Raw genomic sequence first — 16,045 nt, forward strand, 5'->3', positions numbered from 1 at the left:
TTACAACACATACATTAACCACTTCAGCCCTATATACAGCATACTTCGGCTATTTTCAAAAATGTTTTTATACATATTGAACTTGTGAAATGGGACACAATGCATAGTGATCACAATATTTTGACTTTTAACTCAAGTACATTTTTGCACTTGTACCCTTGCACTTGTAACAGAGTATTTCTACATTGCAGCACTCATACTTTTACTTAACCCATTAAGACCTGAGGCCGATTCTGCAAAATGTCTTCTAAATCAGTTTTCTGAAAAAACGTATGTTTCTATAGCAGTGGTGCTCAAACTTTTTCATGTCAAGGACTCCCATTATATGTATTTGGCCGGCGACCCCCATCTCAAAATATGTTATTCCAGGGACCCCCAAATGTAAAGATTTTAGTTAAAATGTTTGCTTTAAAACAATATGTATTCAAAGATTTGCACATATTTTCACGATAAAAAAAAAATAGCAGATCTACAAGCTCATGTAGATCTGCTATTTTTGAATAACCAAAGTGTAAAATAATGCTTTTTAGCTCAAATCAAAAAGTGACACAGATGCGTTCCAGGTCTAATGAGAATACTTCTTCCACCACTGTGTCCGATTCTGATCATTTGTTCAAAAGATCTTGGATATATCAGCAGGTCCCTCTAGGTGCTATGGAGCAGATATTCTTCCTCCTGTGGGTGGGCAGGGTGGTGTAGTGGGAGAGTGTTCACGTGTTGCCCTTCAAACACAAGCCTTCCAGTCGCTTGCAATAAGTCTTGTTTTAACCCAGTCAATCCTAACTGTTTTCCGAAAACCGTATGTTGCTTTCTTTTTTTTTTCTGTACAGCACTTTTAGTTTTTTGTTTTTTTCTCCATTTCTGTATTTCTCCCTGTAAAGCACTTTGAGCTGCATTTATGTCATGAAAGGTGCTACAGTATATAAATAAAGTTTATTATTATTATTATTATTATTATTATTATAATATCAGTGCTGTTCTCAAACCTTTTTCAAGTCAAGGACCACCCAAAATTATATATATTTGGTCGCGGACCCCCATCTCAAAATATTGTGTTCCAGGGACCCCCCCCCCCCCCCCCCCCGGAAGCAAAGATTTGAGTTACAAATGTAAAAATATATACATTCAAAGATTTGCACACATTTTCATGATTTAAAGGAAACATAGCAGATCTACAAGCTCATAGCGCGGCACTCGGTGCCGCGCTATGAGCTTGTATTATCTGCTGTTTTTGAACAGCAACAAAGTACAAAACAATGGCTATAGCTAAACATCTAAAACGACACAGTTAACGCGTTCCCGGGCTGAGCGGGTTAATATCAAACAGCCGCTTGTTGTAATCAGTTTACGTGCGTGTAGGCCGAACCCCCCCTGGAGCTGTGGAGTGCATAAAAGGCGCGAGTCGAGAGAGATTGAATATGTATTTCTGACTGTTTTGTTTATTGAAAGGGCTTGGCGTTATCCTCCGGGTGCGTTTGGACTAGTGTAAAGGATGGAGCCCTTCATTTCTGCTTTGACTTCATTTGCATTTCTGCTGACACACATTTATCAACACTGATTTGATTTGCCATCCAAGGCAGAATTTTAAAAAAGCGGAGAAATTCGCTCCTCCACTTACGCCTCCCTGTTTCCTTTCCTTTCTTCTCCTCTACCCCTCCTCTCCTCTCCTCTCCTCTCCCATGGCTTAAAGTCCTCAGACCTTTTATAAGGTTACAGAGTATTAGAATGTGTCAAACTAGCAATAGAATACATGTTCAGAAGCGTCTTCCATAAAACCCCAATGGTCTCGGATAGCTATGTCATAAAAGCGTGTGTGTAGAACAGAGGGAACATGTGGTTTAGAATTGTAATACCTAAAGGTCAAAACGAGTGGTTTTCAACCTTTTCTGGATCAGGGCTCACTTGAAAACCTCAAGTAATCGCCTCAAGTGTCGTATACTTTATGGCTTGGAGCAATATACTTAAAGTTCCTATTTATCACTATTTTTCAAGGTTTTAAAGAAAACATACCATGACATACAGTATGTTCGTTTATATATATATATATATATATATATATATATATATATATATATATATATATATATATATATATATATATATATATATATATATATATATATATATATATATATATATATTAATGTTACATCAATAAAATCATAGTGTTTTGCCAGTTATTTGGGAGCCCACTTGTAATATCCTCATGGCCCACAGGCTGGGCTTAGCTGACAAAAACAAAAAGTCATGAGAGCATGGTTTGGCTTTAACCCCAGCATGCCTATTCTGGGGGAACATTCACCAACAATTAGCCAATCTACAAGTAGATCGGCTGTTTGTCATTTGGTGTAGACGAGAGAAAGCGGTCAAAGCACGGTCGTAACTCAAGTAAGACTAGACTAGGTTCAATAAGTGGTTAATCCTCTGCTCTCCTCTCCTCCCCTCGCAGTGGGACGCCATCACCGAGATGGATGAGCACAACCGGCCCATCCACACCTTCCAGGTGTGCCACGTGATGGAGCCCAACCAGAACAACTGGCTGCGCTCCAACTGGATCTTCCGGCAGGCGGCGCAGAAGATCTACGTGGAGCTCAAGTTCACGCTGCGCGACTGCAACTCCATCCCGTGGGTGTCGGGCACGTGCAAGGAGACCTTCAACCTCTTCTACCGCGAGGCCGACGAGGCGGCGGCGGCGCCGCACGCCAAGTTCAAGCCCTCGCAGTACACCAAGGTCGACACCATCGCCGCCGACGAGAGCTTCACCCAGATGGACCTGGGCGACCGCGTGCTCAAGCTGAACACGGAGGTGCGCGAGGTGGGCCCCATCGGCCACAAGGGCTTCTACCTGGCCTTCCAGGACATCGGCGCGTGCATCGCCCTGGTGTCCGTGCGCGTCTACTACAAGAAGTGCCCGTTCACGCTGCGCAACCTGGCCTCGTTCCCGGACACGGTGCCCCGGGTGGACTCGTCGTCGCTGGTGGAGGTGCGCGGGGCGTGCGTGGACCACGCCGAGGAGCGCGACACGCCCAAGCTGTACTGCGGCGCCGACGGCGACTGGCTGGTGCCGCTGGGGAGGTGCGTGTGCAGCGTGGGCTACGAGGAGGTCGACGGCTCGTGCATAGGTGAGTTTTTTTTTTTTTTTCTCCAGCCCTGACGGATTGTTTCTTTCGGATTGTTGCCGCCTGGATCTAAAGTACCAGGAGTTCCAGGAACAGACCACACCCAGTCTATTTATCACCTGCATAGATCAACTCATTATAGCTAGGGGTGTGCCGATATATCGTCCCGCGATATATCGCGATACGTTTTCGCGACGATATGTATCGTTTTGGGGGGGGGATTTTTTTTTTTTTTTTTTTTTTTACCAATCAAAATAATCAGGCATGCAAACAGCCCCGAGGTGAAAAGGGTGACAACATGTTGTTGTTTTTTCGGGTCAGGTGTCACACTATTGCCCTATTTGGATTCAAAACGGCTGAAAAGCTACAAGTTTGCATGTCTGAATAATGCAAAAACAGAATTATTTGTTTGCATTTCCTTTTTTTCTCCCCTATTTATTTTCATAATAAAAAAAGTGCGTATCGTATCGTATCGAAATCGTATCGAAGTTGTGAGCCAAATATCGTATCGTATCGTTTCGTGAAATCGGCACACCCCTAATTATAGCTATTCATTACTTTAGGAGCATCTATCTGTAGTCAGGCCGACTCTATTGTATTGCTAATGCTTACTGATGTCCTCCATGACTGATGGACTTTTTTGCCAGCTCGCTCGATGAGCGGCTGGTCTAGGAACAGACAGAGCAACTAGTCAACATGTTTTTTTAAAGACGAAAAACAAAGCGTGCATGACTTGAGTCATGTCTTGTTTCATTCTGTCTCCTTTACTCAGGGTTTGTGCACATGCGTAAAGGCTTGAATTTGTGGTGTGGCATGCTTATCCCATTGGCTGTATCATATTGTTGCTGTCGGGCAGAAACCTCTTATCTTATGTATTACCTAAATTAATGCCCTACTTGATCACACTACTACAGCGTCACACAAAAGCAACAAAAGTAGCAGATCTGCAAGCTCGCAACGCGGCGCGAAGAGACGCGTTTCGAGCTTGTAGATATGCTGCTTTTGCTGTTTTTGAATTTGAATACTGAAAAGTAACTGTTTTGGACATAATGTGGTTTCCACCCGACAGAGACGATATTATACATGCATTGCTGGCATTAGGGAAGCCATTGGATTCTGTTTATTTCAGTACGGTATGAAAATGAACTGGCGGGGACTTGAAACTTGCTTGAGATAAGGTAATAGGCAATCCAAGGCTTCATAGAATTGTGCACTTTTTTTCTCATTATTGTGGCATTTTAACCTCTTAAACCCCACTTAACCGGAGTCCCTCAGGGCTCAATACTTGTATAGTATCTCTTCTGTTATTGTGGGGAAAGCTTCCGCTGAAAATAGCCGATCGATAAGCTCACAACGCGACGCAGCGCGTCGCGTTGTGAGCTTGTCGATCGGCTATTTTCAGCGGAAGCTTTCCCCACAATACCGATGCTGGGGTTTATGTGGTTAATGCATTTTCAAAGCGCTGTTTGGTTTGAAAAGTTCCAGCCGAAGATGAGAAAATTAAATCCAAACGTTTGTCCTGTAACGACTATGGAGAATAATGTAAACAAATGGCAAATTAAACCATTAACGGGACAATTGTACAATATTTAGCCGAAGCTGTGAGCAGACAGTGAACCATATTGAGACCTCTATGATCTTTGGACACAGGCATACAGTATTAGCATTAAAGAGATACATTGTATCAAACGGAACATGGAATAGTTCCGGGGAATATATCAATTTTATGTCTGTATTGTGATGAGACTAGATATTAACCTGGAGTTTTGGCTACTGTGATATACTATGAGTGATGTATTTTCCTCTTTTTGTTAAGGCTGCATTACAGTAAAGTGGTGTAATTTTCAGAATCAGTATCAGTTTTGTTGTCACATCACAGGTTTCCAGGCATGAAAGAAGTGAGTGAAATGTGTTTGTGTGCGAGCTCCATCCTTTTGTTACTTCCAGACAGAGAAATAAACAGAAGAAGGGCACAGGGAGCAAGGAGAAAAAAGAAAAATCAAACAATAGACATTTACAAATACAAAGCATATACATCTGGTACAGCATGTAAGTACATGAGGTTAGACATAAGGTGCGTGAACATAGCAACAAGTATACTGTAGGCCTACATGATATTTAGACATTAAAGGTTTCATGACGTTCAGTTTTACCACACATTAAAAGTCTTTGTCATGGTCCTTCAAACGTGTATAGAAAGTTTTAACAAAAAAAATCCACTCCATTGATCCATGGCAGGTGTTTTTCTCTCACATTTCTAAAGCCTTTTCAACTGCAATGAAAAAATAAATATTTGCCTGCGGGGGTCGCTGGTGAGGGATTTTGCTTGTCAATCATCGCCTCTGCTCCGCCCCCCCCCCCCAAAGGAAAGGATAGGGGAGGGGAGGGGCGAGGAGGAGAGTGGGCGGGATTAATCGGCTATGACCTCACTGCCGAAGGGCCAAACTCAGATTACTTTTCAGCCTAATTATTCAGAAAACCCCAGACCACAGAAAATCCACTGAATGTTCAAAGTTCAGATTTTTGGGTGTAATTGAGGCCATAAAACCCCCAAAAAACATTAAAAATAAAAAAAGTGAAAATGAATGTCATAGAACCTTTAAGGTGCAAAAGAGAACATCAGCACAGTACATGAGATTAAAGGTGAATCCTGACTGTTCTATTATTTGCTTTACCTACAGTACTTAGTTATTTTATTATTTTATTCATTACTGAATATTCTTTATCAAAAAATCTCATTGTGAAAAATGTTTTCTGAAAGCACCGATCATCTTCCCCACAATATCGATATCAAGGTATTTTGGAAATACCTTTGTCTGCCTTCACACCTTCACACACACAGCGTTAGCCTCTGGCTAATGGCATAGCGCTGAGAAAGAGATGCGAGTCTTCCAAATTGGACGGAAACTCTTACTGAAACTGCAAAAGGTGCTTGAAAAGCCCTGAGTACGCATCTGGAAAGGCGCCTTGGATATGACTTTGTTTGAAAAAAAAGAAAACCCTGTGAAAACATCGAAGGCACTCATCCTTTTTGTTCATTCTGAATCCCTTCCTCCTGTTATACCGTCTCTGTCGGGGTGGGAAACCGCATATGTCCAAAACTGTCTTTTCAGGATAAAATTCAAAAACATCAAAAGTAGCAGATCTACAAGCTCGAAACGTGTCGCTTCGCGCCGCGTTTTGAGCTTGTGGATCTGCTATTTTTTTGTATGATCAAGTAATGTAGGGCGCTAATTTACGAAAAAAAACACAAAAAGCTACTATGGAGATAGGAGGTTTCTGCCGCGACAATATCCTTTATCTTTCACTCTACGTGTCCGTCTGTCTGTCTGTCCGTCCGTCGGTTTCTTCATACGAGCCCCTTATCGACTTGTGGGAGGAGATGGAGAGCGGGGCTGTATATCATTTCATTTCATCTGTGCTTAACATAGCGGCCGCTAACCGGAGCCAGGAGATAGATAGATGGGTCTGCTGCACCGCGCGGAGAGATAGATAGATAGATGGATAGATAGATAGATGAAGAGGCTGATAGCAGGCTTGCGGGGTGGTGGCCTGCTAGAGCCTTTTGTTCACATGGAACAAAAAGGACATATATCTGATGCAACATCTATACACACCAGCCTCACACTGGCCTCTGTGTGTGTGTGTGTGTGTGTGTGTCAACTGATTGTATGCAAGCCACACACATGTGAGCGGATGCACGCACGCACAGACACATCCACATGTGCATGCACATGCGCACACACAGCGCATACACACATACAGTACAAAATATGCAGCTGCTCATCATTTCATATTTTTGCGTGCATACACATTACACAAACACACACCACAAACCGCATGCACATGCACACACACACACACACACACACACACACACACACACACACACACACACACACACACACACACACACACACACACACACACACACACACACACACACACACACACACACACACACTAGGGCATTAACAGAATAATCGAATATTCGAATATTCGACTATCAAACCGACTATTCGACTATCAAACCACTATTCGATTATTCGATAAAAAAAAGAAAAAAAATCTTTTTTTTTTTTTTTTTTTTTTAGATTTTTTTTTTTTTAGTGGCTTTCCTGCAGCAGACACGCAGCTGTGAGCTCTGGTGTGACGTCAACTCGCATTCCTTGAGTCCAGTCATCAATGTAATTGAAAAAAAAAAAAAAAAAAAAAACTTTTTATTTTTTTTATTTTTTATTTTTTTATTATTTTATTTTTTATAGTCAAATCGATTAATCGAATATTCGAATACTTATAGGTCGAATAATTCGAATACTAAAAATCACTATTCGTGAATGCCCTAACACACACACACACACAGAGAGAGTAAATGTATCTCTGGCAGGGCTCTGTGTTTTCTGATGTCAAGAGTTCTTCTAATCTTGTAGTGCTGCTGTCAACCCTGCTGCATCACTTCTAATGTGAGGCCGTTAGACCGACCGTTATGTGTGTATGCGTGTGCATGTGTGCGTGCATGTGTGCAAAGTGCTAGTTCTTTTTTCTGGCGTGATAGTTAATCAACAACACCTGCTTTGCCTCTCCGTTAAACAATAGACCTCTTAATGGAGTCACAGAGAGAGAGACAGAAGAGAACTGAAAGGATTGCTGTTAAGAGAAAGAAAAATGCTAAAGAGATTATGTCGGCTTTGCTCGTCGGCGAGCGCAGGTGTGTTTTCCTTTTGTCATCATTCACAGCTTGTAACACGACAGCCGTTGGGGGTTTATGCAGAACTTAACCAAACATTTCATTTGAGGATTGTAAACTTGTTGCTATAGCCGTTGCAGCTGTCTGCTTAGTGCTTGGGCTATCAACATACCTATAACCGTCCAGTGGAGTGAAGTAATTAAATACATTTACTCAAGTACTGTACTTAAGTACAATTTTGAGGATTTTTTTTACTTTACTGGAGTATTTACATTTTTCTATACTTTTACATCTACTCCACTACATCTCAGAGGCAAATATTGTACTTTTTACTCCACTACATTTATTTGAAAAATGTAGTTACTAGTTACTTTGTAGATTTAGATTATTATTACAAAACATGCATTGACCACTTCAACCCTAGTTAAACGTTGGCTGTTTGAAAATAGCCGATCTACAAGCTCACAACGCGTTGTGATAGATCACAGCGATCTAGCACACTAGAGTGTGCTAGATCTGCTAATGTCAAAATGGATTTTTATGCATTTTAGACATTTGATAACTTGTGAATTGGGACATTCTGCATAACGCTTCCTTTTACTTTTGGTACTTTAAGTGCATTTTGATACCACTACTTTTGTACTTTTACTCAAGTAAATTCTGCGTTTACTTGTAACAGAGTATTTTCCACGATTTACTTAAGTAAAACATGTGGGTTCTTCTTCCACCACTGCCTATAACGCGTGGCTCCACCCATTCAGCACGGTTACTACCAAAAGGACCTAACCAGTTACGATACGATGATACGATACGATACGATACGATAATACTTTATTGTCAGTTTGCACTGAAATTTGTCTTGCGACCCAAACAGCCATGTATGCAACATATAACAGTACACACATTTGACATGACACAAGAAAACAACAAAATACAAAATACATACATAAAGACATGCAAAAAAGACAAGAGCAATGTCCACCACTCAGCCTACCTCTGGCTTGTAACTCCTGATTAAGCCTCAATGTCGTCTGATGGACAAAGGACCTCTTCAGTTTGACCTTATTGTATGTAGGAACACTGTATCTCCTTCCTGAAGGCAGCAACCTATATGCTCCATACAAAGCATGGCTAGTGTTTGAAGTGATATTCCTTGCCAACCTCTGAAGTGGTTGTCCAACAATCTTTGAACAAATGTTCACTTGCTGCAGCAGTTGTGACTTTAAAGCTACAGACAGACATCCATACCAGGTGGTACTACAGTACTGCAGGACACTCATAATAACAGAAGTGAAAAACAAAAGAAGAATCTGTCTACTAGCACCAAAAGATCTCAGACGGCGAAGGAAATAGACTCTTTGTTTTGTCTTCTTACCCACTGATTCAATCTGGTCTTTCCATGACAAAAGGTGGTCTATTACTACTCCTAGGTACGTATGTATACGAACATACCTGGTTGATCTGTTCACTATGGATAGTAATGGGGGATCTGTGTATCTCTAGTGGGGCACCAAAAACAATCTCTTCTGTCTTTTTTGTGTTAATGATAAGAGCGTTGTTATCACTCCACTCCACCACCTTATTTACTCTGTGTTGGTGCAGTCCAGGATCACTGGAACTATCCAAAAGAGACATTTGACCACTTTAATGGGTTAAAGTGGTCAGGGTTAGATTGGTGCGGGTTAGCTCAGGGGTGATGCAACTTTGATGATGGAGAGGGCCACTATATTTCCACACTCACTCCAGAGGGCCACATTGCACATACTGTCTCTCCGTATTTTAACTTTTTTCGCCATTCTATGTCACACAAAAGTAGCAAAAATAGCCGATCTACAAGCTCAAAAGCTCAAAACGCGTCGCAGCGCGACGCGTTTTCAGCTTGTAGATCTGCTATTTTGCTGTTTTTTTTATTGGAATCCAGAATTTGCTTTTGCTATTTTTTATTGGAATCCTGAAAAGTAACATTTTATTTTATTTCAATTGCATTTAGTTATACTTATGTTAACCTTATGAACTTAAATACAAATACATTGGACTTAAAAAAGACAATAGAAATGTAATACTAGCCATTAAGCTACTAATATAGACTGAAGTAATTAAAGCTGGTCATGTTTGCATGTTTGGAATTGTAAACAGCTGAAATCAATAATATGTCAGTAATCCGATATTAACCTGCGGGCCGCATTAAGTGAAGGCGGGGGCCGCATGTGGCCCCCGGGCCGCTATTTGCCCACGTATGGGTTAGCTGGTAGTGCAGAGAGCGCGGGGGAGGTGGACGATGTGGAGATGCACGAGTGATGGGGGACGCTCTTGAACGATTCCTTCGAAATGATTCATCCTTTGGCGTCAACGAGAACCAACTCCGTCACGCCCTTAAAGTTTTACGCTCAGACGTTCGGTTAAAGTTGACGGCACTCACCATCGACGGAAGTCTGCAATACGTGAGGGCGGAGGGCGGGCCGTTCTTCCCACGACAGACTGCGGTAGACCTCGGCGCTAGACATGCACGCATTGCGTTGCAATATGAATAGAAATAAAGATGTATTGTTCCTGGACAAAAGACAGATGTACAGGTGCCAGGCACTCTCTTTGTGCTGGATAATGTGGGTCATTTACATCGCTGAACATGATTGCTGTGCCGAATCATGTTAGATTCAGAGATGCAAATGCAGCCATTAACCAACACAAAGACAACCCTGAACAGGCCATGCCATTGTCTGGGACGGTCTTCAATAGGATTACGGCAGTTCTCTTTTGTATAGGCTGGCCCGATGTGTTGCGTAACTAACCCTACTTTGCAGAAGACATTAAATGTGATGACATAACGGAACGATGAACAAATCATCTGAACTAATGTTGTGAACTAGAACTATAGACTGTGAAATATAGGGCTTTTACACAGATATTTCCCCCTCTTTCTCTTCTGGTCGATTTTCCAATGAATGGAGGAGGCATCACCAAAAGTTTTGTCTGAACTAATTTTGCCGCTTTTTCGTCTCGTTTATTGGCAGACACTAAATTGTAGGATAATAAGAAGTATGCCACCCAGCTTAATAATATAATGTAATATGGAGTAGCCTATATATCAATGTTAAAGGTGAGCCACTATAACGCCTCATCTTTCTAATTAATTAACATGCTAAGGTGTCTTGGGTCATCTTTCTGCTATTGCAGATATTGTTATTGAAGTAGGCTACATCAAATGGCATGTGAATGCCTAGAGTGTCATATTTCTAATGAGTTAACATACTAAGGTGCAGCTATTGTTATGGAAGTTATTGAAGTACATCAAATGGATAGAGGCGAGTCAAAACAAATTATAATCAAGACCTTGAAACTGCTTGAATTCATAAAGAGGCCCATAAGCTCAGAGTTTGAGCCTTGTGCTCTTTGATAATGCACTTTATTTTTCTGATATTATTGTCCTGGTTCTAATCTTGTTACAGTATCACTGAGAAGAAATAAGCGTGTTGAGCAAAGGTGCTTTTCATTATGCTAAGAGTTACTGATTCATGCTGGTGTAAGCATGCTGGAAGAAAAAAAAAAACAGGAAAAGGAAAAGGCTGCTACATGTTCTTAAAGGGCTGCTGTGTTTTGTATTCATTGACATTTTATAAATACAAATGTTCTACTTATGCTGGTCAATTGTTAATTAATTAATTATTAACTCACATAAAATAGCAGGAAACAAGTTGTTAAGTTGCAGAAATAATTGGGTGGAGCGGAGCTGCCTCAAGAATGACACAAAAAGACTGAATAATGACATCTGACAGTCTAATCCTAATGTAGACTCACATGCACTCACTCTGTATTCTATTCTTTCTAGCAATTGATAATATTTCTGACATGTTCACTATCTAGGGGAGGGAGCACGAGGAGGCCGACAGTGCAGCTGGCATCACAACAGTCTTAATGTTAATTTAAATTGAGATATTCCTCTAAACCGACCTTAAAAAAAGGCCAAAAAAAACGTTGCCGGTGGCTAAAAGCGTCTCCTCCCTAAAGTCTAACTCCTAACGTTTCCTGAAACTTGGCAGCCCTGGATCTACAGATGAAAAGACCTTTTAGCTCCACTGTGTTGTGTGTGCGCGCTTGTATGTGCGTGTGCGTGTGCGTGTGCTTTGAAATCAGTTTAGTCTGGGCCAGTGTTTGTGTGTGTATTAAGCGTGCAGCTCTTCTAAAATTGACGGCAATATGCACTGGTGAAACGTGGATGTTTTGGTTTTACAATTACATTTAGCTTTGAATGAACAAACTGTATAGGCCTGACACAAGTATATAATCGCCTAATCGCAAGTATTTGAGATAACCGCAATTTAAATGATACTTTCCATGTTGAAAACATTTCTTTAAAATAGCACAAATAGCAGATATAAAAGCTCGCAATGAGCACGTTATGAGCTCAATTAGTTTTCGTGTAAGGTATAACATTATTTGGCATATCTCCCCTGTGCAATTTTTGTTAACAAACCCTAAAAGGCAAACATTAATGTATTTTTTGTTCCAATGTTCAATGCCAAAAACACATTAATCTCAATTATTTGTATGACAATTAATCATGAAGTAAAATGTCGTGATCGTGACAGACCTCAAAAACTGCTCTCTTTTCAACGCACGTCTCAGCGATGCTACAGCCAGCGCTGACACCGTTCTCCACAGCAAATATTGCTCCGACAGTATTTTTAAAGCGCATTCAGTTGTTCTGGATAACAAATCAATTGGAAGGGAACAAACGAGGGCAGAGAAGAGAGGGAGACGGCCAGGATTTAAAGGGATATTTCATTTTCAAACATGTTTGGGGTCATTTTAACAGAAACTCAGGCTTTTTTGTGCACCCAGACAGTTTTTAAGTTGCTTGAGTCAGTATTTAGATAGTCGATCTTCATTTTACCAGACACGTCCCCTTCCTATACCTATTGTAACTTCAAACTCCTGTTTAACCATGATAGATCAATGCATATCAAATATCTAAATACTGAATCAAGCAACTTCACACATTGACTGCCATGGACGTAATATTATGTCATCTGGTGTTTTTTTGTGATTACACTAGAGGGCACTCTTCGCCGACCTATGAATGATGCCTTGACTTCGAGAGAAGGATCCACCCGGAAATGACGTAATCTAAAACATTTTCACCCCGTGCGCTACAATGTTATCAGATTGATAAAAGTTTATGTATCTCAGATAAATGTATTCTTTTCCCAGATTGCATTTTTGGTGAAAACTAGCTATATTCAACTGCCGACAACTACAGAACGGACGATCACGGTTACAATGTTTTTTTTTCCCAGTGGAAAGAAGAGAGACTTGTCTTTTGACCGAGACATCGTTTGTTTACATGTGCGCGTTGATTATTTGTTTCTGAGGATCGTCAAAAACACTCAAAATAAGGTAAAACCGCTGGCAGTGGTGGATTAATTAATTAATTAATACCTGGCAATGACTGTGTTAAAAGCTACTGGTCTGGGTGTGCTCACACACACGCCTGAGTAGACGTTAAAATGACCCCAAACATGTTTGAAAGTGAAATATCCCTTTTAAGGGACGGTTAGGAGTGTGAGAGAGAGAGAGGAAGGGACCTGCTAAATGGGAAAGTGTCTAGAAGAAAGCAGCTGACAGGCACTTGAGTCGGGACCGTGACCCGTAACCAGAGGGTCAGGCCGGCTCAATGTCCACGTCAGCCCCGCTATACGGCCATTAGAGTGTCCTTGAGCAGGACGACAGGGCCGTGTTCAGACTGACAGCACGCGCATCCCGTTCTTGGCCTCGCGCAGTTTGGAATCAGATCTATCTATTTATCAAGTCTGAACGGCAAAAAAAAATGTAAAGGTTTGTATCACAAATAACTTTTTATCCGTCTATTCCAGAGTTTCTCAACCTTCTCTGGATCGGGGGGCCCTCTTGAAAATCTCGAAAGCGTTCGCAATTGATCGACTGTGTTCCTATTTATCGGTATCACAACAAATGTTTTGTATTTTTTTGACATTACGATGTCTTTATTATATCAATGTTACCATTACAATCGAAGTGTTTTGCCAATTATTTGGGAGCCCACTTGCAATATGTCACACAGTGCATTGCAGTGCAGTACTGTACTACACTTTACTGTAGTGTACTGTACTTTATTGTATTGTACTGTACTGGAGCCAGCTGTCGTCATAAAGCTCATTATGTCCCATCCTCTGATGTAGGGGCCCCCTCCCCACCTGCGTGTACAGCTGCACCGCAATCACTGGGCCAGAGGTGAAACTGCAGCTGTGGATATAGAGCCAAAATGGACGCCTCGGTTTTAGTTTAGTTTTTGGATGTATTTATTTTTTGTATGCAAGTCATTATCTTTCCCTATTTATGGCACATTAATTGTTGTGTGCCAGAGCTGTCTTTATGATGGCAGACCCACCAACTCCGGGGGAGTGGAGGGGAGCAGATGGCAGTGGGTTTGTGAATCTGTCCAGACACCGTTTCTGAAGGCATGCACGCTCTTTTTTTGTTTTGTTCGGATAATGGAAGCCCCACGTCTAGCCAGTGCTTTTGTTCATCTAAATGACCAGTCTGGCGGAAGATACTGGCCCCATGTGTGACCCCGCGAAGGCAAATGACACGTTGAAAAGAGAGAGAATGGAGAGGAACACTGCAGTCTACTGTAGTAGCCCCGGTAATGGAAGAACGTTGTTGTTGTTGTTCTCGTCCGCAGATTGGACCGCAGAGGAGGAGGAGCTGCTTGTCCATCTGCCTTCCATCCGTTTCAGTGCATCAATATTGAATGTTTAACGTGCCGTGCATGTGTTCAATCCATACGACCGTCTGTGACCATAGTACCGTGTAGGGCTTTTTGCACGGGGAAAGCGACGGACGCCACCTAGAAATCCATTTTCAATGAGAGGCGAGCGGGCATGGGGTGTATAGGGAGGCGGGAGCGATCCGACAGGCGGAGCGACAATGGGCGCACGCGCGTGAAACTGTCGCGTTCGTGTTCGTTTCACGCACACGCCCGCCAGTTCTTACCGTACGGTGCGTGTGTGATATGAAATGTGAGCTTACCATAATCACAGTAATCCTTAATCATATTCCATCAAATTTAAGGGCTTTTGCAGAGAAATGAGACGGACTCCAGTCACTTTCAAATTAGAGCACTGCAGAGGGCAGGTGTGTGTGTCCAGCTGACGCTCGTTAATGTTAGGCATCAGAGCAATTATGCTTCTGCACTGCCAACATCTAATCTAAGATTAGTGGGACTCATTCATGACCACCAGTGAGTCACAGGACTCACTTTATTGAAAACCTAACAACATCACTGTATTATATTTTATTTTATTAGATATGTGATGTTGTTTCCTGACAATCAGTTGACTTTTGGTGAAAAAGCCTGCATGTATCGGTATCAGTTGATATCGGTATAGGAAATTAGGAGTTGGACAATATCGGTATATCGGATATCGGTAAATAAGTCAATATCGAACATCCCTACTTGTAATGCTTATGGTCTCGGTTTCGATTTCTCCACTGGGCTGTCTCTTTGTTCGTGTATTCCTCTGGATTGCCTTTGAGTGCCTCGGCGGATGTATCAATTCCATGGTGATAATATTAATCTGTGTCCACTCCTCTATCCACTATGCACGTCTGTTTCTCTCTCCCTCTTTATCTCACACCTTTCCATAGGTCCCAGAGAAGCACGTTTCCATGGTCAGGTTCATTCGGGCCCTTCGGGCGTCGTGTAGCCATTATCAGGCCTAAAATGCAACCCTTGTTCATCGTGGCGGCTTTCAAACCGGTAGTGTTATTAAAGGAGAAACCCTGCACACAAGGAACTAGCGGAGAGCCTTTGAGCCTTAGGGAAGAGAGAGAGAGCGGGAGAGAGAGAGAGAGGGAAGAGGGAGAGAGAAAAAGAGAGAGAGAGAGAGAGAGGTGGGGAACTTGTACCTTGTTCCCTTAGCGCGCTAAAACCTGCTAGCTTGGGCTGGAAAGTGATGCATTGAAATGACACATTATACTGATGTGTGTGTGTGTGTGTGTGACAACATAATAGAATATCTGATAGGAATTTTAAAAGAACATAACTTTTTTTTGTAAGACCATTCTAGAAGACGGGGGGAAAAAACAAAGTGGAAGCAAGAGATGTGTGAATGTCGGCTTAAAAGGACACACGCACGCACGCACGTGCACGCGCACCATTGAAGCACATGGGAGGCAAACTGGAACCGGAAGTTTGATGGAATGCATTGAGTGCCGGCTGGAC

At 41.9% G+C, this 16,045-nt stretch overlaps 1 protein-coding gene across 1 annotated transcript in view; it reads left to right on the top strand.

The window, feature by feature from the left end:
- The window catches only part of LOC311064133 (ephrin type-A receptor 6-like), a gene marked incomplete at both ends in the record, with an annotated part of 409,840 nt that overhangs the window by 102,972 nt on the left and 290,823 nt on the right, over positions 1–16,045 (top strand). The window contains one exon of the mRNA XM_084083900.1: positions 2,450–3,122. Within this exon, the coding sequence (XP_083940026.1) occupies positions 2,450–3,122 (673 nt within the window). The remainder of the gene's footprint in view (positions 1–2,449; positions 3,123–16,045) is intronic.

This window comes from Gymnoscopelus microlampas, assembly GCF_963454915.1.
Source record: "Gymnoscopelus microlampas genome assembly, chromosome: 17".
Taxonomy (NCBI): Eukaryota; Metazoa; Chordata; class Actinopteri; order Myctophiformes; family Myctophidae; genus Gymnoscopelus; species Gymnoscopelus microlampas.